Source organism: Colobus angolensis, unplaced genomic scaffold (genome assembly GCF_000951035.1).
Source record: "Colobus angolensis palliatus isolate OR3802 unplaced genomic scaffold, Cang.pa_1.0 Scaffold276, whole genome shotgun sequence".
NCBI lineage: Eukaryota > Metazoa > Chordata > Mammalia > Primates > Cercopithecidae > Colobus > Colobus angolensis.
In genome coordinates, this window is record NW_012115999.1 from 394,931 (window position 1) to 420,709 (window position 25,779).

Below are 25,779 nucleotides of genomic sequence, written 5' to 3' on the forward strand. Positions count from 1 at the left end.
GCAGCAGAGAGCCATGTAGGCCCTGGGGCATGACCTTCCGAGGGCAGCCCACATCCAACAACTGGTTGAGAGGGCTGGGGTAGGTGGTGTCAGGGGGGAGGCACTGGGGGAGCACAAAGGGCTGGATGTTTCAGCTTGATGAAGAACAACTCCAACAAGCTGCATATTCTCTAGAGTGCCCCACGGGGTTAGCCCTGTATCACAGTTCAACTCCTCCCTCTGCCCAGTCCTGCATCTTCCATCTTCCATATCCCTTCCACAGGTATTGAGCCCTCATAAATACCCATACATCAAACTCTATTTCAGCCTCTGCTTCCAGACAGTCTAACCTGCAACAATATATATCCTACTGATTACTGTTCTTAGAAACTTGGGAAGAATTGCCTGCCACCCAATATATCTAAGAAAATAAATAGCTCTCAGATGCTGCCATGAATCACTACCAACTAGACAGCATGGCACAATTGAGCGTGTGGTTATCTGGAAAGCATGAACCCTGCACTCTCGTCCTGCTTAGCTGCTACCCAGCTGGGTTGACCCTGGGCAAGTCACTGCCCCTCCCTGGGCTTCACTTTCCCCAACTATAAATTGACGAAATTGCAGAAAATGATAGGTATGACCCCTTCTCTACATGAGGCTTCAGGTTTATTTCTTCTTCTCCTCCCTTACCCTGTGTTGAGCTATTTTGGAGTTCCCTGGCAGGGAACACAGGGTGAGGCTGCCTTACCTTCAGGATGACCACCAGCAAGCCAGCACTCACAAGAAGAGGAATGAGGCTACTAATGAACCAGCTAAACCAGAGGATGCTGTTGTCCAGGCCCATGATCCGCATGGTCTCTTTCAGCCGCGCCTCCTTCTCATACACAATGCCCTTGATGATCACAGCCACTGAGTAAATCCAGGCCAGTGTCATGAAGAGGGGCATTGACCGGCTCATCACCCGCAGAAAGCTGGAGGCCCCAAGGAAGGACAAGGGGAGAAAGAAAGACACACATGAGCCAGGGTGATGGGCCAAGGCCCCTGAGCCTGCATGCTAGAGGGAGCACCACATCTGGGCCACAGAAGGAAAGGCGCTCTGGACTCTGAAATGTACATACGACCCAATGCTTCATAAGCAACGCAATGTAGAGAAAAAAACAAAGCTAACAAAATGTTGCCAAACCAAATCTCTTTGGGGGCTTGCTTCAGTAACTAGGTAACTGTGAGCTATACTTAAACTAAAGGTAGATTATTTTAAAGTACTAAAAACCAAAACAAAATACCAACTCATTCTCTCACAAAAGTTCAACATCTCCAAAGTCATCTCACTATTGACTTGCTTATCGTAACTCTACTCACAGCACAGACATACACTTCAGGCAGCTCTTGTCAGTAATGCTGCAGATTCCAAGCTAGAGTAGAAAATGCAGATGTGCAAAGTAAAAGGGACACAGATTCTGGACCCTGAACTTGAGGCTCAGGTTAAAGCTTTATCATGCAGGCACAAACTCACTACATGACAACAGCCACCAGCTCTTAATGCCTATAAACTCCTGTGCCCTGTCTTAAGACATCCTTTCTAGAGTAAACCTTGGCTTAGGGGTCTTTGTAAAAGTCTTCCTTTGAAAAATTCCAGCTAATTGTTTAGAAGGTAAAAAACAGGATAATTTCTGGTGACCTGGAAAAGCTATAGATAGCCATACAAGGAAACAGACTGTTCAATGCAAAACAGACAGCCAATAAAAGGAGAACCCTGCTCCTCCTGCATCCTGATCCTTACATACACACACACACACACACACACACACACACACAGGCACACACATACACACATCCCATCACCACCACCATCGCCAACAATAACAGGGAATAACAGAATTTCCAGAATCTGGAAGAGACATTACATATTTCAGATGTTTGCAATAACTACACCTCTGCCCATTCTCTTAGAAGAAATCATTACATCCAAAGGCATAGTTCCCACAACGAGAACTTGGCAGCTTAGTGACTCAGCACTAAAAGATTTTCTAAAAAGTCTAAGAGGAAGAAGCTTTGTTCAGTTTTATTTGGGTTGTTTTGAAATGTGGTTTACCACCTAGGGAGAAGTGCACACATTTACATAAAGTGTGCTTTTTTAAGTTTAGATTCTGTTTCTGCATCTGGAGGTATGTGTGAGTATGTGCTTGCATGTGTTTCTCATGACACTTTTTAAGCTTGCAGATTGAGCACATTTTGACCAAAAGGGTAGAGTGTAAAAAATCAAAGTGGCGGGCTCGGTGTGGTGGCTCATGCCTGTAATCCCAGCACTTTGGGAGGCTAAGGAGGGTGGATTGCCTGAGCTCAGGAGTTTGAGACCAGCCTGGGCAACAGAGTGAAACCTCGTCTCTATTAAAATACAAAAAATTAGCCAGACGTGGTGGCATGCGCCTATAGTCCCAGCTACTGTGGAGGCTGAGGCAGGAGAATAGCTTGAACCTGGGAGGCGGAGGTTGCAGTGAGCCGAGATCGAGCCACTGCACTCCAGCCTGGGTGAGAGAGCAAGACTCCATCTCAAAAAAAATAAAAATAAAAAAATAAAAGTGGCAACCATGGATGAGAAGCAAAGAGGTTTACTAGTGTGTGCACATATATGTATGTCTGTCATGTGGCTGCAACTGTTGACAACTTACATCAGGCATCTTATTTCCAGATCATTCACACGTGCATGCACACGCTCACACACATATACCCCCATCTGGCACAGTACAAACTGGTTAAATACAGTGGCTTGCAGGTAACTTACATGTCATCAACATAACAGGGATAGGGCATCTGTTGCATATAGACACCAGTTTTCTTCTCGGTGCCTGTCAACACCCTGATGATTGCCTGTTCCACCACATCCTGCAAGTAGGCGAAGCCGCCCCAGACGTACCGCATGTCCTCAAAGGGGTCAGCTCGAGGACCAGGGTCCCAGTACCTAAAACCAAACCACAGGTAATCAACCATTCCTTTGGAACCATACAATACAAAAACCAATCACCCAAAACCCCGCTAGCCTTACCAAGCCCCTGTTTCTATTTTTGTATCTTTTTTTTTTTTTTTTTTGAGATGGAGTTTCACTCTTATTGCCCAGGCTGGAGTGCAATGACATGATCTCGGCTCACTGGAACCTCCACCTCCTGGGTTCAAGCGATTCTCCTGCCTCAGCCTCCTGAGTAGCTGGGATTACAGGCGCCTACCACCAAAATTCCTGGAATTAATTCCCTTGAGTAGAAATGCTAAATCAAAAGGTACTGACATTTTATGAGCTTTGAAAAACCTTCCAGCAAGGCATGTACCAGTTTCACCAAAATCATGACACCAAGTTGAGTTTTTTTGTTGTTGTTGAAATTTCTACCAAATTCGTAAAGTACCTCTTTTCCTAGTAGGTGCTCTGGACCTCCCCAAGACCAGGCTGGTGTGATGGGATTCCACTTACCCATCCTTGATTTTATTTGTCCTCTCCACATTGTCAATGTCCATTCGGATCTTGTACTTGACATGGTGGGGCAGCTCAATGCTGCCTGGAGTAATTCCAGTGAACACAATACCAGCCCAGAACTTCCTCTCATCCAGCAGCTCCATGGACTTGTTAATGAGCCGGACTTCTGTTGCTATGGGTTCCAGCTTGTTCAGGTTGACACACTGGTAGAAGAACAGCCTTCGTGAGAACACTGGCAGCCAGGACAGCAAGCAGTGGCTGAGACAAATCCTACCCTAGGAGGCAAGGGCTGACTACATGACTGCTTATCCTCTCTCTCTAATCCTCTCTAACGTAGTTTTCCAATCGTCAACCAAGGATGGAGGATTTTGGTTTTTCACTGTAATTTAAGAGAAATTCTGAGAATAATTTAGAGATATGTTATTTATTGACTTTATGGAGGTAAAGAAGTTAAAACAATGATCTTATCTTACTTTTCTGTTTTCTTAGCAATTCTGAGTCACAGCAACTAACCAGCCAACCAAACAGACCAAAACACCTCTTACCTATCCCTATTGATATGATTTTTAATATAAAATTTAAAAAATTTAATTGGACCTGAATTAGATTTTAGGTAAGTTTCACAAATAATGCCTTTTATTAAAGGAATGCTTTGCTGCCATTAGTCACTGAGATAGAAAAACCTAGAAAAAAATGGGTAGAAACATTCTCTTGAGCCTATATAGAATAAAGCTAGAGTTCATTTACTAAAGCTAGAGTTTATCCACTCATTCAACCACTCCACTAACATTTATTGAGTGCCTTTTGTTACCAAATCCTGCCTTAGGCTTGAGGGATACTTTTGTAAGTGAGACTATACATTATTTCTAAAACTGCCTCCTGCCTGAACCTTATTGTAGCGTCTCAGAGAAAGCAGCCGTTAAGTCTTTTCTAAATGATCCAAGCAACAGATTCTCACCTCCATGAAACGAGATATGGTCCGGATTGCCTGGTTAGTCTCGTTGAAAGCTTCTCTCCAGGTGTACACAGAACCATTACTGGACTGGACATCCTCTGGGTGCTTGGCCAAAAATGCCACAATGTCTTGGGCTGTCCAATCTAAGCCATCCAACTGCTGTTCCCAGAAGTGGTCATTGCCCCTGCTGTCCAACAGCATCTGTCATTCCAGTGAGAAAGTACAAGAAGTAAACACCAACTAAATCTTGATGAGCACTATATAGCTTACAAAATACTTGCATATAACACTGTCATTGTTTTATCCTCACAGAAAAACTGTGAGGTAGATGACAGTGTCCCTATTTTATATGTGAGAAGACTGGGGCTGAAGAAAAAGAGTATGATTTTAACGAGTACTTGGTCATAGTATTAGTAGATATGGAGCTGCGACTCAAAGTCAGACCAGTCTGAATTCACAGTCCATGTGCTTTCCACTATACCAAACAGCTCACTTAACAGTATTAACTACAGTAACAACACTTCCCTTATATAGTTACTATGTTGAATAGTTTATATGCTTCACCTCACACAAGTCCATGAAGAGGGTACTTTTATTTTCTTGCCTTTTGTTGTTGTTGTCATTTTGAGACAGTGTCTCGCTCTGTTGCCCAGGCTGGAGTGCAGTGATGGAATCACAGCTCACCGCAGCCTTGACCTCCCAAGCCCAAGTGATCTTCCCATCTCAGCCTACCAAGTAGCTAAGACTACAGGTGCCCACCACCATACCTGGCTAATTTTTAAATTTTTCATAGAGACAGAGTCTTGCCATGTTGCCTGGGCTGGTCTTGAACACCTGGGCTCAAGTCATTCTCCCACCTCAGCCTCCCAAAGTGCTGGGATTACAGGCACAAGCCACCAGCACAGTGAGTATCCTTTTAATATTTCCCATTTTATAGATGAGAAAACTGAAGTTCAAAGAGGTTAAGTCTCTAAGATTAGGTTACGCAGCTATTAAGTAGCAAAGCCAGAATGAAAGCATAAGCCCTCTGTTTCTAGTGCACCTCCCCCTCCCCACTGTGTTCTATCACCTTCCTCTTCTGAGACCCAGTCTGTTGATCCCACATAAAAACCCTAACCCTAGACTCAATTCCTTCTTACTGCTTAGTTTAGAAAAATAATGCTGCTGGTTAAACCAACTAAAGTACAATCTTTTCTAACTGCAGGATGTACAGGTCATGATGCAAACAAGGCTTATTTCCATTTCTTGTTCCCTTGCCAGTTGGTTCCTCACATGGGTCAACGCGAAAGAGAAGGACAGATCAATCCGCTGCTCAATCAGCAGATCCAGAGGGGCCGAGGCAGAGGCCTGCACAGGTGTGCTGCCAGAAAAACAGCAGCTGCAAACTCAGCAAAAAGGAGACGCAACTCCTGTCACAGCGTCGAGAGAGAAGATGACGCCCTGGTTCTACTGAACTGGAGTCTCCAAGGGTCTGAAAACTGCTGCTTTATAAAAAAATGGTCTTATTTTCACTAACGTTATAAGCTTTTCCCCATTTGCGGTTTTGTATTTATTATTTTAATGGGAGCATAATGATTTTATAGAATATACGTAATTTCATTAATTATTCCTATAGTGCTGAACATTTAGTCTATTTCCAATTTCTCACAATAACAATATAGCAATAACATTTTCTCTCATACGGTGACTTCTTTAAAATTATTTCAGTAGGCTACATCCCTGGGGGTGGGTGGAATGGAGGTATGCAGGATAGCACGTTTTAAAATGGTTCTTGAAATTTGCATTCCAAATTGCTTTCCAGTAGAGAACAGCAATTTATACCATCACCAGGAAGATATGCGTGTATTTCTGTTAACATAACAGACACAAAATTGTACCTCACAAGTTCACAGAGGCCAGAGTTAGCAATTCTGAAGCCACTTTATTGGGAACAAACAAAAGCAGAGTGAAGAGACGCAGCCTTTAGGGTGAAGTCAGCCCTGCCCAGTATGGCTTCTAAAAAGAACAGCAAGGCTAGAAAGATGTGCCCACTGAGCTCGCTGAGCACGTGGCCCCTCTAGGGTGCTCGCGAAGGGCAGGAGACCTAAGACTGCCCGTGGGACTGGAGACAGCGAGAAATCAAGGTCCAAGGATGAGGGGCTAAAAGCAGCTCAGAAAAGAGAGCAAATCAGTGTCAGAGGGTTCCATGACTCGCCCAAGAGAGGTGCCCTGGGACCGATGGGGTGAGGCAACAGGGGTAGACAGTGCCAGAGACAGCAGAGAGATCAGAGCTACCCCCCAGCAGAAGCAGAAACCTCAGCCATCACCTCGTGTAGGAGATGCCAAGCTGCAGGGGGTGACAAGCTCATGTTTGTGGAATTAAATAAACACTCTTTAAGAGAGGGAAGAAAGGCCAGGCGTGGTGCCTCATGCCTGTAATCCCAGCACTTTGGGAGGTCAAGGCAGGTGGATCACCTGAGGTCAGAAGTTCAAGACCAGCCTGACCAACATGGTGAAACCCCATCTCCACTAAAAATTAAAAAATTAGCCGGGCACAGTGACATGTGCCTGTAATCCCAGCTACTCTGGAGGCTGAGACAGGAGAATTGCTTGAACCCGGGAGGCGGAGGCTGTGGTGAGCCAAGATCATGCCACTGTATTTCAGCCTGGGTGACAGAGCAAGACTCTGTCTTTAAAAAAAAAAAAAAAGAGAGAGAGAGAGAAGAAAACAGTTGGAAGAGGTTCCCTTTTCTTCCACCCACAGGCTGATAACTCCCTCTTCACCTATCTCCAGCCCAACTACCCTCCTCCACTGCAGACCCCGTAGCCCTTGGCCTACTGGACATCCCTACCATTCATCCATCCAGAAATCAAGACTTGCTTTGATGCCTCCCTCTCTTTCACTGTTCCACAACTAAGCAATCACCAGGCCTTACTTCTTGCTTTATGCCTTGGCCACTTGGAGAACCTCCTCCTGGTCTCTGCCTTTATTCTTCCCTCATCCTTCAATTCATCCACCCCATCAGAGTAATGTATCTACATGTCCCCTTGCCTGGTCCCCTAGAGCTTAAAGTAAAGGTCCTCAGCTTGACACACAAGTCCCTCCAAGGCATGCCCATGCCTTTCTCTCCAGCCCCAGCTCCCTCATTTCCAAGCACACACACTTGATTTTCCCAGCTAGACTCCTAATGAATGCCACTGCCATGTTTACAAGGGTCTTGTCCTCTAAGAACTGGGAACTTGTGAACAGTTGGTGCATCTAAGGCAAGCTCTCAATTTTAGACTAGGGAAGCATCTATTTGCCCACAAATCAAAACTCACTGAGTCACTTCACAGGGCCTCCTATCATCCTCTGCGAGCCAGACAAAGAGAAAAAGTCCAACTAGTAGAAATATGAATTCCAAGAGAAAGATCAGGGAGAAAAGGCCTGAAACCACACTCAGGTCTACGGGACTAGATCATACAACCCTCCTTTAGTGGAGAAACCTACACTTGAATGGCATGAGCTATTATTATTAGTCAGAGTGAATTCATACAAATCATCGTTCATGCTTTTCTCAGCATAAAGTCCTTTGTTTTTAAAGGGACTTCCTCAGTAACCTGCCTCCCAGCAGATCAGGGAATAGTACTAAACTTCGGAAGTGTTCCCTCCAGGTAGGTACAGCCTCTAAAACCCAGCTGTCCTTAAAGTCAATAAGGTTCAAAACAAAAAACCTGGCAAAATCCTCGCCTGCTTTTTAAGGGGAGCAGAGACAAAAGGAAGAGGCCTCCCTCACCATGGAAATAGGAAATAGTCTAATGATTCTCTGACTCAGCCCAAGGCAGGAAGATGAGATTAAACAGCACTCAGGCTCAGGGAAGGGAGACATTCTGTTCTTGCTCAGCCTGCTCCGCATTTCAGTCCAATTGTCTCTAGAGCACTTACCCCTTTCAAGTGGCTCTGAAGCATTAAGTGCATTTCCCCTCCACACAATAACAGCAGCTCATCATTCACACAGTGCTCTGAGAATGAGTCTCTCAGGCCAGTCTACATGTAACATGATGCTTTTGCTCCCACACCTCTTTCCAAAACCTACCAAGACAAAGGGAGGTAAAGAAGATGCTGTGGCTGGCTGAGAGGCCGCAGCCAAAAATGAAAATAGTCAGGGCCCTACAATTACCCAACTCTACTTCAAATAGCAGAAAACTGCTATTTGACCACTAGTGGCATGGATGCTGATATGCACAATATTTTCTCTGCACCATGGCCTGTACTTCTGGAGAGGTGGTGCCCTGTGACTTTACCTATGCTCACTACATTCCCCCAGCCAGATAAACTGAAAGAATTTTCACCTCAGTCACACCTGGGAAAGTGACCAGAAACTCACCTCTCCAGTATCAAGCAGGCGCATGTTACTAATAGGAGGGACACTCACCCGGACAAGGTCCATTTCTTGGCTGTTCTCCATGAAGGTCCAGATCTTGGGGCTGAGTTCCTCCCACATGCCTTCCAGATCATGGAACACAGCCAATTCCTGGAAGGTCTTGTTCACCTGGAGTCAGGTGGGGAGCCAGGGACCGCAGAAAAAGGAGGAGAAGCAGAGACAATGAGCGCTTTGGCTCCTCCCTGAAAAGATACCCCATCGCAGCAGCCCTGTGCCAATCCTCCCCCATCGCCAATAAATGCCTGCTTATAACTATGATTCTATACCTAGGGCTGGGGAGCTGGCCCAGCTCTGGTCAGCATCAGACTTGAGGTTTTCACTCTGGGAATCCCAGAAGAGCCATAAAAACACTTAGTGCACACCTCTGAAGCTACCTTGAGTTTTTTGCCCCCAGTTCTGGGAAGATTGTGGGGAAGGAGTCTTGGGCTGCAGGTAGCTTACCTCAGCCATAACCTGCCTTGTGGCTGGAGTGTCAGGTGTATACAGGATCTTCCCAACAAGCAGAGGCTTCAGAGCTTTCCAAATAATGCGGGAAAGAGGACTAGATTCCAAATTCTTCATCAAATCATTGCAGTAAGGAGCTACAAAGAATAGGAGAGACAAATGCTCACATACATGGTCATACACTGATAGAAACTTACAAGGGCTTTGGAGCCAGACAGTTCTGAGTTCAAATTCCAGCTCTACCACTAACAGTCATATAATAAGTAACTTATCTGACCCTCAGTTGGCTCCTCTGTAAAAGTAAAATTCATAACATCTATTTTGAGAGATGTGGAGATTACCTCAGATTAAACTGAGATATTATCTGTAAAGAATGCAGCTTGATAAATAATCAGAGCTCATTATAACATCAATGATGGATAACTCACAACTGAGCTGATCTGGAAAAATGTTTTCACAAAGCACAAGCCCTCACAACTCCAGATTCACATTCTCATGACAGCCTTGCCACTGTTTTCACTGACAACATGACCAACATTTAAACTAACTCTTGAGAGGCAACCAGAAGGCTGACTTTAGCCCTCAGTTTTCAAGCAAAAACCAAAATCTGGGGCAGGGTGCCATGGCTCACACCTGTAATCCCAGCAATTTGGGAGGCCAAGGCGGTCAGATCGCCTGAGGCTGGGAGTTCAAGACCAGCCTGACCAACATGGAGAAACCCTATCTCTACGAAAAATACAAAATTAGCTGGGCATGGTGGCACATGAGGCTGAGGCAGGAGAATCGCTTGAACCCAGGAGGCAGAGGTTGCAGTGAGCCGAGATGGTGCCACTGCAGTCTAGCCTGAGCAACAAGAGCGAAAGTCCGTCTCCCAAAAAAAAAAAAAAAAAAAAATTCTCTTTGATTAACATAAGCCAGTATATGTACACTTAACAAAAACCCAAATACAAAAGTCGTAACAGGCAAATGGGTTTGATTATCCAGCACGATCCCTGATTTTTAAAAATTCATTCTAAGTTTTTCAGGGTTTTTTAGATACTAAGTGTCCTCTATATGCTGGAAAGATAATAGAATTTTTTTTTTTTTTTTAATGAGGCTGTCCTCACAATTATGTCTGTCATGGAAATGAAGGCTTCCTTGGGTCAACTCGCAAACTGGGGGACAGGAGAAGATGGGATTTCATTAAAGCTGCCTACAATCCCACCCTCTTCGGGCTTGTAAAGCAATTTGCAAATGTCTGGAGTGCTTTACTCCAGAGAAGAAAAGGTTCTTGTGTTACAAAACCCGCCTCACTCAGTGTCTGAAAGACACACCTGTGGTTGGAAATGGAGAAAGGTTCACCTGCATCAAGTTTTCAAGGAAAAGGATACCATTGCCTAAAACTGTAACACTGGATCCCTGCTGCCACCAGGCATATGGCACATGTGCCCACAAAAGTGCTTAAGTGTGGGGAGTGGATATGGAGATACAAGGTTCTTTAACACTGCCTTGCAGCTAAGAATGAGAAACAAAGAGCAGATCAAATGTCTGACTGTGAGAACACACACAACACCACTAACAGTTATTTTAGAGAGCATAGATCCAGGCAGATTTGGGCTTGAATCCCGGCTCTTGTGGATTAACTCTGATGTGGCTCTGACCAAGGCACTTAACCTCTCTGAGCCTATGAAATGTGGGGTTAAAGAATCTTCCCTACAGGGTTATCATGAGGGTAAAATGAGATAACTTAAACAGAATGCATAGTGCATAAGAAATTCTACTTAAATGTTAGTTTTTTTGTTGTTGTTGTTGCTACTATCATTACTGTTATTTCTTTTTATGTTATTATAAAGCTTATCTCGATGGTAATATTAAAACCAGTATATCATCCTTTTTAAAAATGTTCTTCCAGCTTTTTTGAGTGATAACTGACAAAAACTGTATATATTTAAGGTATACAATGTGATGTTTTCTGTATACACTGTGAAAGGATCACCACAATCAAGCTGTTAATAAATCTATCACCTCATAGTTACCTTTTTTGTGTAGTCTGAACACTTCAGATCTACTCTCTTAGCAAATTTCAAGTATACCATACAAGTGTTACTAACGATAGTCATCACAATGTACATCAGATCTCAGGAACTTATTCATCATGTGAAACTGACACTTTGTACACCTTATATATATTCCATATATAAGTGAGATCTTGCAGGATTTCTCCCTCTGCCATTATCTCATTCTTGACTACTCTGGAAGCCACCTTTCTACATCCCCCAGAAAACCAGGAGGCTGCCTGCCAATCATTCATTCCATTGATAAACACTACTGTGCACCTGAGAAGTGCCAGGCTGCATTCAGAGTACTGGGGACAGGTAGCTAATCAAGAGAAGCCTCTCTCCTCCAGGGGGAGCTCAGTCTGGTGGGTAAATGGGCATGCAGACATCTAACGCTGCTACAGAGGGAGGAGACAACACAGGCCAAGGCCAGAACTAAGGTAGGGATGTGGTTAGGGACAGGTCTGGGGTCTGCACAGACACTCACTTGTAGAGTTGTCGTAGAAGGTTTCAGCATCTTCCTCAGTGCCATTGCCTCCGAAGAGGGCTTTGTAGTTATTGTCCTCATACCAGTTGAGAGACTTGATCTTCAGCCCCCCTCCCTCGGGATGCCCGCAGACAATACGAGACACAGCCTGGTAGATTTGGGTGGAAGAGCTGGAGCTGTTCACATTGGTCAGAAACATCACCTCCTGTCGCATGTCACTCCAGCTTCTCATGCTGAACAGCTGGCGTCAGGGATGGAGAGAAAAAGGCGGGTAGGGAAAGGGAGAAAAGGGCAGTGCAAGGGTTTAGGATGAGAAGAGAAAGAAACATCTTATTTTCTTGACCTCTCAAAAGCCATGTCCCAGAACATATTTTGTCAGATGTCATCTCAAAGCCTTGGCATGAGCTTGCCAGAACCTGGCTACCTAATCTGTGGTCCAGGGACGAGCAGCATCAGCATTACTGGAGACACTGTTGGAAATGCAGATTCTGAGACCCCTCCGCCAACCTGCAGAATTCAAATCTACAGCGCCACAAGATGCCCAGGTGATTCCTATGCTCACTAAAGTTTGAGAAGCACAGCCTGGAGTTAGTGAAGCCCCTGGAGCTGGGCTTTGTTTCACTGGGATTATCTTCCAGTTTATAGATGAGAATGCTTTCTCTGAACAGCTACATCTGAGTGTTGTTGAGCCTATCAGGAACTGCTCTCAGCCTCGATAACTGACTCACTTCTAAAACTCCTCGAACTCCAGTGTGGAAATTGAGTAGCCCTGTCCCCCTTGGGAGAAAAGGTACTGTATGTGAAGTTCCCTATCTCGGTCTCAGTAAAGTGTCAGGCAATGGAAAAGCCTAAGGTGAAAACCTCGAGTCTAGGCCAGGCGCGGTGGCTCACACCTGTAATCCCAGCACTTTGGGAGGCTGAAGAGGGTGGATCACCTGAGGTCAGGAGTTCAAGACCAGCCCGGCCAACATGGCAAAACCCCCTCTCTACTAAAAATACAAAAATTAGCTGGGCGTGGATGGCATGTGCTTGTAATCCCAGCTACTAGGGAGGCTGAGGCAGGAGAATCACTTGAATCCAGGAGGCAGACGATGCAGTGAGCAGAGCGCCACTGCACTCCAGCCTGGGTGGCAACAGCAAGACTCCGTCTCAAAAACAAGAAAGAAAGAGAGAAAAAAAAAAAGAAAAACTCAAGTCTGAACCCTAGCTATGTTCCTCATCAGCTTACAGTCTTTGAAAGGTCACACCATGTCTCTGAGTGCTCAACTTCTCCATCTTTCATGGAGCTCGCTGAGACACAACTTGGCTTGGTTTTGGTAGACTTGGGGAGCAGTAGATGCTTATACTATGGTCTGGACACTGCCCTCTATTCATCATCAAGACAAGAAAGCTAAAACAGTGTGTGGTGAGGCATAAATCCTATGCCACACATAAGGGTGCCCTGCAGAGAACAGCTCCAACAGGGTGAGTCAGAAACCCCAGGCAGCCAGGGGTGCGTCTGACTGCCACTCAACAAACATCAATGAGCTGGGCGGCGGCGCTCTGTCTTACATAGAAATGTATTCCGGCACTTTGTGGAGTTCTCGGCCCCAATGCTATTATGAAATATTTATAGAGCACTTTGTATTTCCAAACATTTCACAATAAATCATTAATAAATCCCTGCATTCCTTGAAATGTCACTGCATGTTCACATCACCTGGGAAGACTGAGCTATAGAGCACAGAGGAGAGGGGCCACGAGGCCCTGCACCCAGCCTGGAAAGCCCTATGTGCCTAGCTTTCAACCTCACAGCCTGCTGGTTCCTGTAAGTGGCGTGGTCCAGCACTCTCTAGGTCCTAAGCTTTGCCTTCTGCCTCCCGATGGGAACTAGGCTCTCCAGAGGTGGGTCAGAGGCCACAAGGATTTTTTTTCTCCAGAGAGGGTGCATCTAGCACACTCCACAAGAACCCAATTAGGTGAGGTGGACAGCTTTTCCCAACTTTATCTCTTCATAACCTGTAACAGCCCTAGAGATTTTTAAACAATAGTGAGTCAAAGCACTCACTTCTTTCCAAAGGCAGCCTCACCACCATCCCACCACTCCCCAATCAAAAAAACAAATTTCTTCCCACATAAAGCCAGCAAATCTTTCTAAAGAAGCACCATAAATTACTGAGTTATTCCAAACTATTGGCTCTTCCCAGCACCCGTTTGAGGGGCAAACTCTTACTCTTTCTCCTACACCTCAGCTCACACTCCAGTCTTTATCTGGGAAGGGCTCCCTGACTCTCAGGGAGGGATGGCTCTTCATCCTTTAGCCCACAGATGATGGTGGTGTTTGAACATCATCAGTTGAGTGAATGAATGAAACTGACTTACTGCTTTCTCAGTCCAGCACAGTGTCCTTTGTCCTCCCATTCCCCCATCCCAGTCTCTTCTCAATCCAACAACCAGAGTGTAAACAGTCTAAACTCTAGATCACACCATGTCCCCCTCCCTCAACCCTCCACTGGATTCCCATCTCACCCAGCAGGAATCCAAAGTCTTGCCAGGCCTGTATGGCACTCACCTCCTCCTGCTCTGAGCTCCTCTCCTCCCTGCACCACTTGCTTACTTTCCCTGGTCCTTAAACACATTCCTTAGGCATGCTCTAGCATCAATGTCTTTGTATCTGCCATTCTTCCTGCTTGGAGTTTCCTTCCCTCTCCACAGACATGCTGTCATCTCCTTCAGGTTCAACTGTCACAGGAGGGCTTCCCTAATTACCCCCTTTAAAATAGCACCTTCTCATGCTCTATCCCCCTTACCCTGCTTTTTCTTCACTGCATATATCCCTTCTGTGGCATTGTACACTGACCTGTTTGTTTCTGTCTCTCACTCCATATGTGCCCCAAGAGAGCAGAGAAGTTAGCATGTTCACTGCTAAGTCCCCAACACCTAGCAATGCCAGGCAGCTGGTCGGTGCTGGGTGGACATCTGAGATGCTGCCTCCCTGTCCTCCCTTCCCATCACCCAGATGTGAAACTCATGTCAGCTTTCATTCATCTTATTCCCCAAGTCCTCATTTCCTCCCAATTTCCAGGTTCTGCTAGTGCATATTTTCTTTCTTGGAAGGGTCTCCTTTCTATTCCAGTTGCTACTGGAGTTTTTCATGAAGCAGGCAACAACACAGGCTTTGGAATCCAACAATTCTGGGTTCGAATCCCAGTTCTGTCAATTAACTCACTGGGTGACTGGAAAAGTTGCCTAACTTTTCTGAGCCTTGGTGCCATCTGCAAAATGGACACAATGAGACCCACTCAGGTTTGTCATGTGGAGTATACAAGGAAATAGGCGACACTGCCTGAACCAAGGCAGCTCCTCAGAAGACATTCACTCCCTTTTTCTTTTCCTTTCAAGGGTTGTGCTTTGGTCAAAATTATCAACTTTCCACACACTGACTGGATGCACAAGGGCATTTACTGATCTTCTCCCATTTGTCTCACAGAAATAGCAAGTTAGACAATGAGTAACTTGTGATCAAAGGGACTTGGAGGTGTTCTATTGAAAGAAGCAGATGGTCCTTGCTTGTCCTGGACCAGGAGCAAGCAGTGCACAAGAAGCAGCTGCCAAGAAAAATGTATATTGTTCACCTGGAGAGTCTCCAGCACATCAGCAATGGGGACATCACCTGTTTCCAAGTTTTTTTTTTTTAATGCCAGAAAAAAAAAAACAGGGCCAGTGATGTAAGTGAAAACAGCTGTAACCAAACCCTGAGTTTAGAGGCATCCTCCCCCATTACAGCCTCTGCTTTGCTTTCTCTAAGGCCAGAAATGAACAAGGGACAGAGGGCTGGGAGGGCATCTGCAGAGCAAGGCAAGGCATGTCAATGTCAGCTAACCGGGCCCTAGAGAAATAGCTACAGACTTACAAAACAGTTTATCCTTTTCATTCTCCCTCTGGAAAAACCCTAGTTGGTCCAGCTTCTCTACCTAGTAAAAAAGGTCACAAGCCTTCATAACCAGGGTAACAAATGGCAAGCTGAAAGAAGGCTTCTCCTCTGGAAAGGGAACCCAAAAGTCAAACCTCTTCAGTCAGAAATACCTGAGCAGAATTCAAAGAAAGAAAATAGAACAGGACAGGAAGAAATACACTAACGGGTCAAAAGTGTTTAATCTCAGCATTTTTGGTATTTTCCAAGTGTTCTGCATTTTCCACAATGAACAGGCAATACTCTCATTGTTAGAAAACATAAAGTTCATTTTGATATTTGAAAACATGATGCAAGCACCAAAAAATGGGTAGGTTAGATACAAACACCAAAAAAGGAAAAAATGAATTAGAGAAGCAGCTAAAAATAAGGGTGGACCAAGTCTGAGACAATTTCCCCACAAATTATTATTTTCCAATGTCCTATAAGTTCAAGTCTGTATTGTTTGTGACCACTGCCCCCTGGCTCAGCTTCTCATGCAGGGAGACACCAGACAGTTCGTCGCTTCCAAGTCTAATTTGAAACAAGGCTGGGAGTCAGAAAAGTGGAGTGTGCACTGACTGGGAGTCAGAGCTAACTGCTTTCACAAGTGCCTACAGGCCCTCTGATCCTAGGACAGAGATTACTCTGATATATTTGTTGACATGTGGACCTAAAAGGCAAACTCAACTTAATGTTCATTAAGAGATCATATTCCCACAGCTGAACCTCAGAAGCCAGATGCCCACAAGGGAAAGGGCTGAAATAGGGGTACCACGTTATTCCCGTTAGTTAGCAAGCATGTGTGTTGGTAAAATGATTGGCCTTGCTACTGAAGAAGCAATATGAAGAAGTTGCTGGTCAGACAAAAGCAGTGCATGGGTGGTGACAGAGATAATTCTCCTCTTTACAAATGTATGATTACCTAGGGGCAAAGAGAAAAAAGGGAGAAGGGTCTAAACTAAATATCCAGCTGTTAGCCACTAACTAATTAGCTCTGAGACATCTATGAGTTTTGGTTGCTTCATTTCTAAAATAAGGAAATCAAAACATTATTTTTTACATCACTTATACTTCAAAAATTGATATTACATCCCATGCGATATTCAAATCCAAAGGACCTCTTGCCAAACTCAGGAATGAAAAAAATGATACAGCGAACGGTCTGCTTTCTGGTATTGGAAAGACACAACTTACCTCCTGGGCCAGAGTCCCAAGACTATGCAGCAATGTTTTTGTGGCTTCCGCCAGCTCCTTGCTCGGGAGGGGAGATGTAGAGTTTAGTCCTCTCTGTAATGAGAAAGAAAACTTTGTTTTTGAGTTCAAATGTAAACCTGAAATCTCTATTGGAAATAAACAAGTGAATTAAAACTCTTCACAATCTTGAGTTTAACAAACAAGAAACCGACTCCTAACCAAAACTAGACACTACAATTATTTCTAACTGTAAGTTTGCATTTCGTTTATTTTCAAACTCATTGTTTGATTAATGGTTTTAAATGAAGCAGGAATATTGTACTTAAAACTAGTTACTATGTAATAGATAAAAAGGATCTCATGTGGGCTGGGGGGGTGTGTCCAATACAACTCCGACCGCAAATTCCCAAATCTGTCTGAGTCCGCAAGATAGGTAATACGGGAATGGCTTTGAGAAACAAGTTAATGATGGCTCACAAGAAAGGAAGAAAATATAAAGTTGAAAGCTGTCAAAAATAGGGAAAGATGGAATTCTGTCACTCTGTTCAAGTCAGCACTGTTTCTAACACTGGAAATTTAACGTAGAACACTTAGTTTTACATCAAGTTTTAGTCAAATCTTTGTATGTACCAATTCATATATTTAATTGCTGTTATAAGTCACCTAACTGCATAGCAGATATAGGACAATAATTCATTAGAACAGGGAAAAGATAAATTAGGGCAGAAAGCATAAGCTAAAGAAAAAAAAGAACAACAATTTACAAATTATGAAGTCAGAATTGCTATAGCTGAGGAGCCTCAAGTTGGGTTCTGAGTGTTCAGGTTTCCAAAGAGAAAAAAACATGAGTCAGTTTCATCATTCTTATTTGTCAAGTAGGAAAAACGTATCCAGGGACAATCCACCTTTCTTGATGTTTCTATGAGCATTGTTTTATTCAATATCATATCAGACATCTCTGAAGTTTAGAGAAGGTTGGGCTATTTTGACATTTGTAGTATCAGAGACTGTTGTGAAATTATAATGTAGACTACACAAGAAAATGTCTAGAAGTGGCTGGGACTCACTATCTCTTGAGAAATAGCAGCCTGGGATGTTTTCTTTTAAAGAGAACTCCAAATGCAGAAGGGATTGAGTATCATTCTGATCATCACAATATGCAAGCATAATCCTGAATGTGCATTTCTGAGAAAACCTACCTAAAGGTTTTATGAAAGAACTTGTCCAGCTGATTCATCTCTTCTGGAACGGGTTCTTCACCAGAGTCCCAGTATTCCCATATTCACAGTCCTCAAAGGGACCCACGTGATCTCCCTTAAATTCCAGACTCATGTAGACCTCTGTGATACACAGAGGTGTTCATGATTGTTCCTTCCATAGAAAGTAATTCATGAGCAAAAAACAGGTGAGGTGTTTTGTTTCTACTTTCTCTCTTTGGGTTCACTTCATAATTAAAGGTTAACACACTAGAAGCCGAACCTACGGAGAATATGCCTGAAAAACTATTACAAACACAAACTGAGAGATCTTAATTGAAAGCTATAGGAGGTAAAGTGTTTTTGTGTTTAACATTAGGCCTACAAGATGACAGATGTTCAAGACTGTATAGCAAAAACAAAACAAACCCAGGACAAAACAAGAAATGCCCGATTGACGTAATGTAAATTTAAGCAAAAACAAAATGTGGTAGTTAATCCACTTCTTTTATAAAGACTGAATGGAGATAAGATTCTTAGGATTCTTGTCACTCACTCTCCTCTGCTACCCTGTGCCCCAATTCTCCAGTCACGGGAACCTGGGGTAGCTATAGAACCCTGGGCAAATGACTCAAATTCCCCATCCTTCCATTTTCTCAACTATACAGCAAAGTTTAAAATGCTGTGCACATATCACAGAGTTTTTATGAGCACTAAAACTAGAGGATATGTACAAAGCCCCTCGCACAGTGCCTGGCGCATGGTAAGTGCTCACAATTGTCAACAATGTCATCCCCTGCCTTTTTCTTCCCTTGCATGAAAGTTTACTGCCAAAACTGGAGGGCTTTTGTCTGCAAACAGGGTTTTCAAGTTCTTAAAAAGACAAAAATCCTTTCTCTGTTTCTCGGCAAGGTCTTGAACTTTTTCTTCTATTGAAATGTCCTTCCTCTGCTAGGCAGAGACTACAACTACCATCACACAGCACATCAGCCATACTCCAATGTGCTGTCTCTAATAGTATAATTACTCCTCACCGCAAGGTGAAGACATCCTCATCCTAATTCCTGAAGGCTTGGGATAAAATGCCTTTCTCCCCTTCTAATCCTTTTCTTTTACTGAGCATTTGCCAAACTGCAAAATAAAAGATAATACTAAGTGGATGAAATATACATGATATGCATAATAGGTTGTGTAGAGATATACTATATGTATTCATCTATGTATTTATGTATAGGCTTATACGTATAGACATATATACACATATATATCTTACACATATTAACTGACCTCAAAGTTGACATTTAAGTTGAAAAACCTGAAGGAAAACTCATTCCCTATGATAGGTATGTGTATGCTTATATGTGCACACACACAGACATACACATTTTTATCTTAATGTATATTCATTATGCACCTTCTCTTTAAAGCAGGTGATGGTTTTACAGCAGTGGTATAGCTTCCCTTGTAATTAAATTTAATTATCCAAAAGAAGTGACTTTATTTAAAAAATATATTAACTAAAAATGGTACCAGCTGCACTTGAATATGACCAAAAGCATGGCAGAGTTGTGAATGACTGGGATTCCCTAACACCATGAGGTTTGGGGAGCTACTGTATCGGAATCACCTGTGGTGCTTGTTAAATATGCAGATTCAGGCCAGGTATGGTGGTTGACACCTGTAATCCCAGCACTTTGGGAAGCCAAAGTGGGTGGATCACCTGAGGTCAGGAGTTCAAGACCAGCCTGGCCAAAATGGCGAAACCCCCTCTCTACTAGAAGTATAAAAATTAGCTGGGCGTGGTGGCATGTGCTTGTAATCCCAGCTACTAGGGAGGCTGAGGCAGGAAAACTGCTTGAACCTGGGAGGTAGAAGTTGCAGTGAGCCAAGATGGCACCAATATACTCCAGCCTGGGCATCAGAGTGAGACTCGGTCTCAGAAAAAAAAAAAAAAAAAAAAAGCAGATTCTCAGCCACCTGAGACCTACTGGATGAGAAGTTTAAGAGTGTGATCCAGGAATCCTCAGGAGATTCTTTTGAGCGCTGAGGTTTGAGAACCAGCACGACATTCACAAAGTCTCCCTTCCCAGTATGCTTTGCGCCAATGTGCTTCGTGGTACATTCTGTGTCTGGTCCACATACTATAATCTGCTTCAGACTCTGAAGCAGTGAAGAGGCCACTCAGTTCACCTGGCCCTGAGTAGGATCCAAGATGGTGCCAAACACATGGGGTGCCAGGTTTATCACACCAATTAGATACAGTAGTCACCAAGTGCAGATGTTTCTAAAAACCCCAAACCCAACATTCACCCATTGTCACCATTACCAGTCATCTGTCTCCTCAAGGGTACAAATCAGTGAATGGGTCTGTTGTTTTTACAACATGTGTCTTCTCCATCTGAATAAATTTAAATCTTCAAGGGCAATAGTTTTTCCAACATCTTTAGGATTTTTAGTGTACATTTCTTAACTCTGGAGCAAGCTTATTCTTCTTGTCTTAAAAGCCCCACACTTCAGCAAAACTCCAGGCACACAGCACGGCCTACAGCCTGACTGTTTAACCCGGGAATGTAGTTGACCATGGATGTAAACATAGGTCCCTGTTAAATTTGCTGTGGGCATCAGACCTTTACATTAGCAGACACCAATTCAATGCCATATCTTATGATATGACCTCCTTATCAGTAGTCTGTATGTTGGGTTTGATTGCTTGTTTAACTTGACTGTTTTTGGTTTTGGTCTCTAACAGAAACATCGGCTCAACCCACCCATAAGTAATATGGTAGAACAATCAACGCCATGGTTAGAATCCTTTTTAAACTAGTTATTTATTTGAGATTAAGTGCCCAGTATTCACTAATAATATCGGCAATCTGTAGTCGTACAAACAAATTTCCATTTTCAAAGGAATATTGGTTGGAGTTACACAATCAGGCATAGATTGATATCACAGGGTTAACAAAACACAGATGATTCAAATTCAGCATCAAGTTGAAAGCTTGGATTATCCAGATATTTGCTCATGACTTAATTTTACTTTTCTGTGCAACAAAACATACCATAACCTGAAAAAATAAGCCAAAGACTAGAAGCATGGATTTTTTAAAGTTTAGTATAAAAATAGAATACTATGGCAAAAATTAACCAGATTCCACATGTATCAACACTGATAAATCTCAAGAACATAATTCCGAATGAAGTGACAGGCCAATATGCACACTTACACAATGTGAACACATTTAGGCCAGTACCAAATAGTGTTATTCATAGAATGTAAGTATAAGTATACATGAAATGTAAGAAAACATCCAACTGCAAGACAGGAGTTATCTTTGAAGAAAGAGCTAGGGAAACAGAGGTGGCATCAGCTGTACCTGTAATGTTTTATTTCTTAAATAGAACCTGGAGTCAGCATGGCAAAATGATGGATGATGTTACAGGAGTGTTTTTGTTTGTTTGTTTTGAGATGGAGTCTCACTCTGGCACCCAGGCTAGAGTGCAGTGGTGTGATCTCAGTTCACTGCAACCTCCCCCTCCCGGATCCAAGCAATTCTCCTGCCTCAGTCTCTCAAGCAGCTGGGATTACAGGTGCATGCCACCATGCCTGGCTAATTTTTGTATTTTTGGTAGTGGCGGTGTTTCACCATGTTGGCCAGGGTAGTCTCCAACTCCTGACCTCAAGTGATCTGCCTGCCTCGGCCTCCCAAAGTGCTGGGATTGCAGGCAGGAGCCACCACGCCTGGCCAGAAGTGATCTTTATGTTATTCTCTGTACCTTTTTTCATGTTGAAACTATTTAATAATTTTCTTTTCAATTCAATGAAAAGATAAAAGAGGAAGGATAGTTGAGCAGGAAGAAAGGAAGGGTAAAGAATCTATGTTGGCCTGAGCACGTATCAGATCTAACAGACAGGTAACTTCCTTGAATAAAATTAACCCCAGCAAAGAATTCATGCCTTGAAACTAGACCACAAAATACAGCCTGAGAATCATGTGTCTGCACCTACTATTAACTGTGGTCTCCTGCTCACGCTTTACTTGATGAAGGCAGACATAACCTGCCAAATCCTATTTCCAAAGAGCTTCCATAAGCAAGTCACAGCTTGGAATTCCTACTATTATTTTTCTAACCAAAAACATTCTCTTGGCTATGAACTCGTACAGGTCTCCACTGCACCCAGGAGGCAAGTGACTTTCTTATATGAAGTAAAGGAAATGGGAAAAAGAAGGAAAATAAAACCTTTAGTGAGGGACTATATTTTCTGAGTTAAGCTAACAGGAATTCATGTATGACTCAATATTTTCAGATCATAACTCATTACAGTTAGATCATAACTACAATGTCATTACAGGAAGAATGCACAAATGCTTATTGTTATTATTCGAAAGCTCCCACCCACTTCCGCAAAATGTGTTAATCACAATATACAACGTTTCCTAAAAGCATGACATTCTGCGACACTGGCCCCAGAAAGACAAAGGCTGTTGTGCCCCATTCTTTCTGGGTCTAAGAGATGGCTTCATTATATTCTTTCCATCCTCATTAGCTTATGAGTTAAGTCGAGAAGGACTGAAAAATTGTTTAAAGGCTATAAGCTGGCAAAGTCAATTTGGCTTTAATCTTTGAGACGGTGTCTTATTTCAACTCAGTATGCAGCACAGTTCTGGGCACTTAATTAGATACCCAGTAAGTGTTTCTAGAAGAAAAATGAAAAAGAAGGGAGAAGTGCATGAGTAGATGAAAGATGGAGTAATGTGAGTTCTGCTGCAAAGACCATTCACATTCACAGAAATGCTCTGTTTCATATTCACCTCATCAAGTCACTCAGCCTGTGGAGCCTTTAATGGCTCCCCTTGCTCTGAGAATCAGGCCCTATATCCTCACACGGCTCATGAAGAAAGACCTGCCTCAGCCGATCTTTGCCCACCTCTGCAGCATTGTATCTCATCATTCCTTCTTCTCATCAAACTCCCCACAGCTATTTCTTCCCCATGCTGAACTATCTCGATTAGGTACAGTTCCCCTAAATGCCACCTTCTCTTCCCTCTCCTCTCTGGACCAATGCATATACTATGTCCTCTACCTGGAACATTCTACTCCCTGTTCTCTACTTGGCTGACATCCATTCTTTAGGTCCCCACTTAGAGGATGCTTCTTTTCTGACTGGAAAGACCGCAGTAGGAGGCCCCCTCAGGGCCTGTATCGCACCCAGCAGAGCTGCTCTATACAGCAGCTGCTCCTTTCCTGGTCTGTCCCACCCATTCCCCAACCAGGACAAAAACAGAGAGGGCTGGACCTTGCACATGACTGCCTCCCTGGCCCAGAGCATGGCACTGATTAGGGCTCAATAAACGTTTGCTAAGTGAATGACTGTGTTTGTTAATCCATTATCACTACACAAAAATGAACACTGGAAGATAATATTACTAATGCATTAGGAGGCACAGCCAAATAGAAGTAGAAAACACATCTGTGCAATTAAAATGCAACTGAAAATATTTTCAATTTATAAAAATCTCATCTACATTCAAATTTTTCAGGAATTCTATGACAAAATGAGAAGTGGGTATACATATATTGGAATAATATTTTCAACACAATACACAATTTTGTTTTCCTCCTGGGAATGCATGTTACAATGTGTTCATTGAAACATTTCAAATGTCCTTTAAATGTCTTCATAAAGTAGATACAAATGTCTACTTCACTTTGCCCACATGCAAAATCCAGCTCAGGCTGGGATTAGTATGTTTTAGTTCAAACTGAAAACAAGTAAACCACAAATCAAAGACTATCACCAGCCAGAAGTCATCGCTATCTCCTGGTGATTTCTATGACAGTAAAGATTTCCTCTGGGAAACATTTTAATATTTTTTATTCAAATAGGAAATCATAAAATTACTTTCTAAGGAACATCCTAAACTTTTAATAAATAATTCAACAATCTAAATATTAACTTTTAAATTAAATGTGTTTAAGGCATCCAAACACTTCATTTTTTGCTGTTTTTAAACATAGCTAAATACATCTACTACCACATAATTCAGAGGAAAAAATTAAACCTGTATCTTAGATATGGCAACAATTTTCAGTGAAGAAATAGTATAACTGCGGTGAAAATGTCTGTGTAAATGGAGTTGAGCAGTCATATTAACACATTGCTATATCTACCAGCTAGCGCTCTTCTTTTCCCGTAAGAATCAGGCGAACACAGAGTCTGAAGAGTAAATCTACACAGTGTGTCATTCCACCAATGACCACCCGATGAGGACTGCGGCTGCTTGCTGGGAGGAAGCAAGTCAACAGGTGGGCAGTAAAACCACACAAAGCCAAACAAAATCTGATACTTTCCAACATGTCTGGGTTCCAGACAGGAGAACACGAAGAGCAGGTGTTCTCTCCTGCAAAAACCCATACAGACGCTTTAAGGACTGCATGTAACAAGTTGAAGTATCTAGCCCTAAAAAGCCATGAGGCTGAAGGTAGCAACGAGCCCCATCTGTATTCTGGGTCCTTGTATAACAGTCAAGAGGAAGCTAAATAAAGACCCCTCAAGACAAGGATGACTTTGTTCACTCCTTATCCATCTGCTTCTTCGATCTATACACAGCCCAGCTGTGACATTACTTGTCTTCTGGGAGCCTCAGGGCACCCTCACTTTACCTTCTTCTCTCATGAACCAAGATCCACCTTGGTGGGAATGTGCTGGGCACACTGGAAGACACGTGGACAGTTTCTGTGGAACCACTGGTTCCATGAAAACAACTTCCTTTTTTCCCCCATGTTATTGAGTTGGAGATAAATCTGCATGTCTGGACTTCCAGCCTTAAGGAGCACACACCATTTTCACATCACTGAGGCAATGGTGAGTCAAGGATAAAGCCCAAATCTAGCTCATTCAACCCAACATTCCTCCCACTACAGCCCACAGTGTCCATGTTGGCAAAGACTGCCGTGAGGGAGCTGGTAGAGAGGTCATCAGTGAAACTGGAACGAGAGGACAGCTCTCACTCTGCAGACCCAGGACCTACAAAGAATTCCTCAAATTCCCAGACTCAGCCTTCAGCCTGGTTCTCAGTGTCCACTAGAATGAAAACTCCAAGTGCATCACATCTGCCTTGTTCGTGGTTGAACTTCAGTGCCTAGAACAGTGCTGGTATAAAGCCGACATACAATAAACATTTGATGGATTTTTTTCAATGAATGTCTCATACCTTGTTCAGAGATGTTCTGCTCCCAAAGTCACCTGTGTTTGGTTTGTACATTAAAAACCCTAATAGGTAACACTTATTATGCTTTACAGTCACTTTCTGAATATGGGCAAGAAAAAGTGGACAGCTGCAGAGAGGTCAATAAAAGCCAAAGGCACTGAGGGAACACTTCAAATACATGTTAAACTATTCCTTCCCATCAACAAAGCTGTAGCAGGCTGCATATCCCCCGCAAAGATGTCCACACCCTAATCCTGGAGTCTGTGAATATGCACATTTCATGGCAAATGCACTGTGTAGATGTAATTAAAGTTATGAACCTCAAAATAAGGAGATTATCCTGGATTATGTGAATGGGGCCAAACTGAACACCTGAGCCCTTAAAAGTAAAGAACTTTCTCTGACTGGAGACAGTTCAGATGTGACAGGAGGCGTCAGAGATTTAAAGTGTGAGAGACACTCAACCCACTTGTGGGA

At 43.2% G+C, this 25,779-nt stretch overlaps 1 protein-coding gene across 2 annotated transcripts in view; it reads right to left on the reverse strand.

Annotated features, from left to right (window-relative positions):
* Window positions 1-25,779, reverse strand: part of ABCA1 (ATP-binding cassette, sub-family A (ABC1), member 1) — a 149,594-nt gene that overhangs the window by 47,964 nt on the left and 75,851 nt on the right. For both annotated transcript variants that reach the window (XM_011948232.1, XM_011948235.1), the window contains 8 exons: window positions 16,896-16,988; window positions 11,768-12,008; window positions 9,242-9,381; window positions 8,792-8,908; window positions 4,401-4,598; window positions 3,440-3,645; window positions 2,762-2,938; window positions 728-950 (listed from right to left, as the gene is read on the reverse strand). In XM_011948232.1, the coding sequence (XP_011803622.1) occupies window positions 728-950; window positions 2,762-2,938; window positions 3,440-3,645; window positions 4,401-4,598; window positions 8,792-8,908; window positions 9,242-9,381; window positions 11,768-12,008; window positions 16,896-16,988 (1,395 nt within the window). The remainder of the gene's footprint in view (window positions 1-727; window positions 951-2,761; window positions 2,939-3,439; window positions 3,646-4,400; window positions 4,599-8,791; window positions 8,909-9,241; window positions 9,382-11,767; window positions 12,009-16,895; window positions 16,989-25,779) is intronic.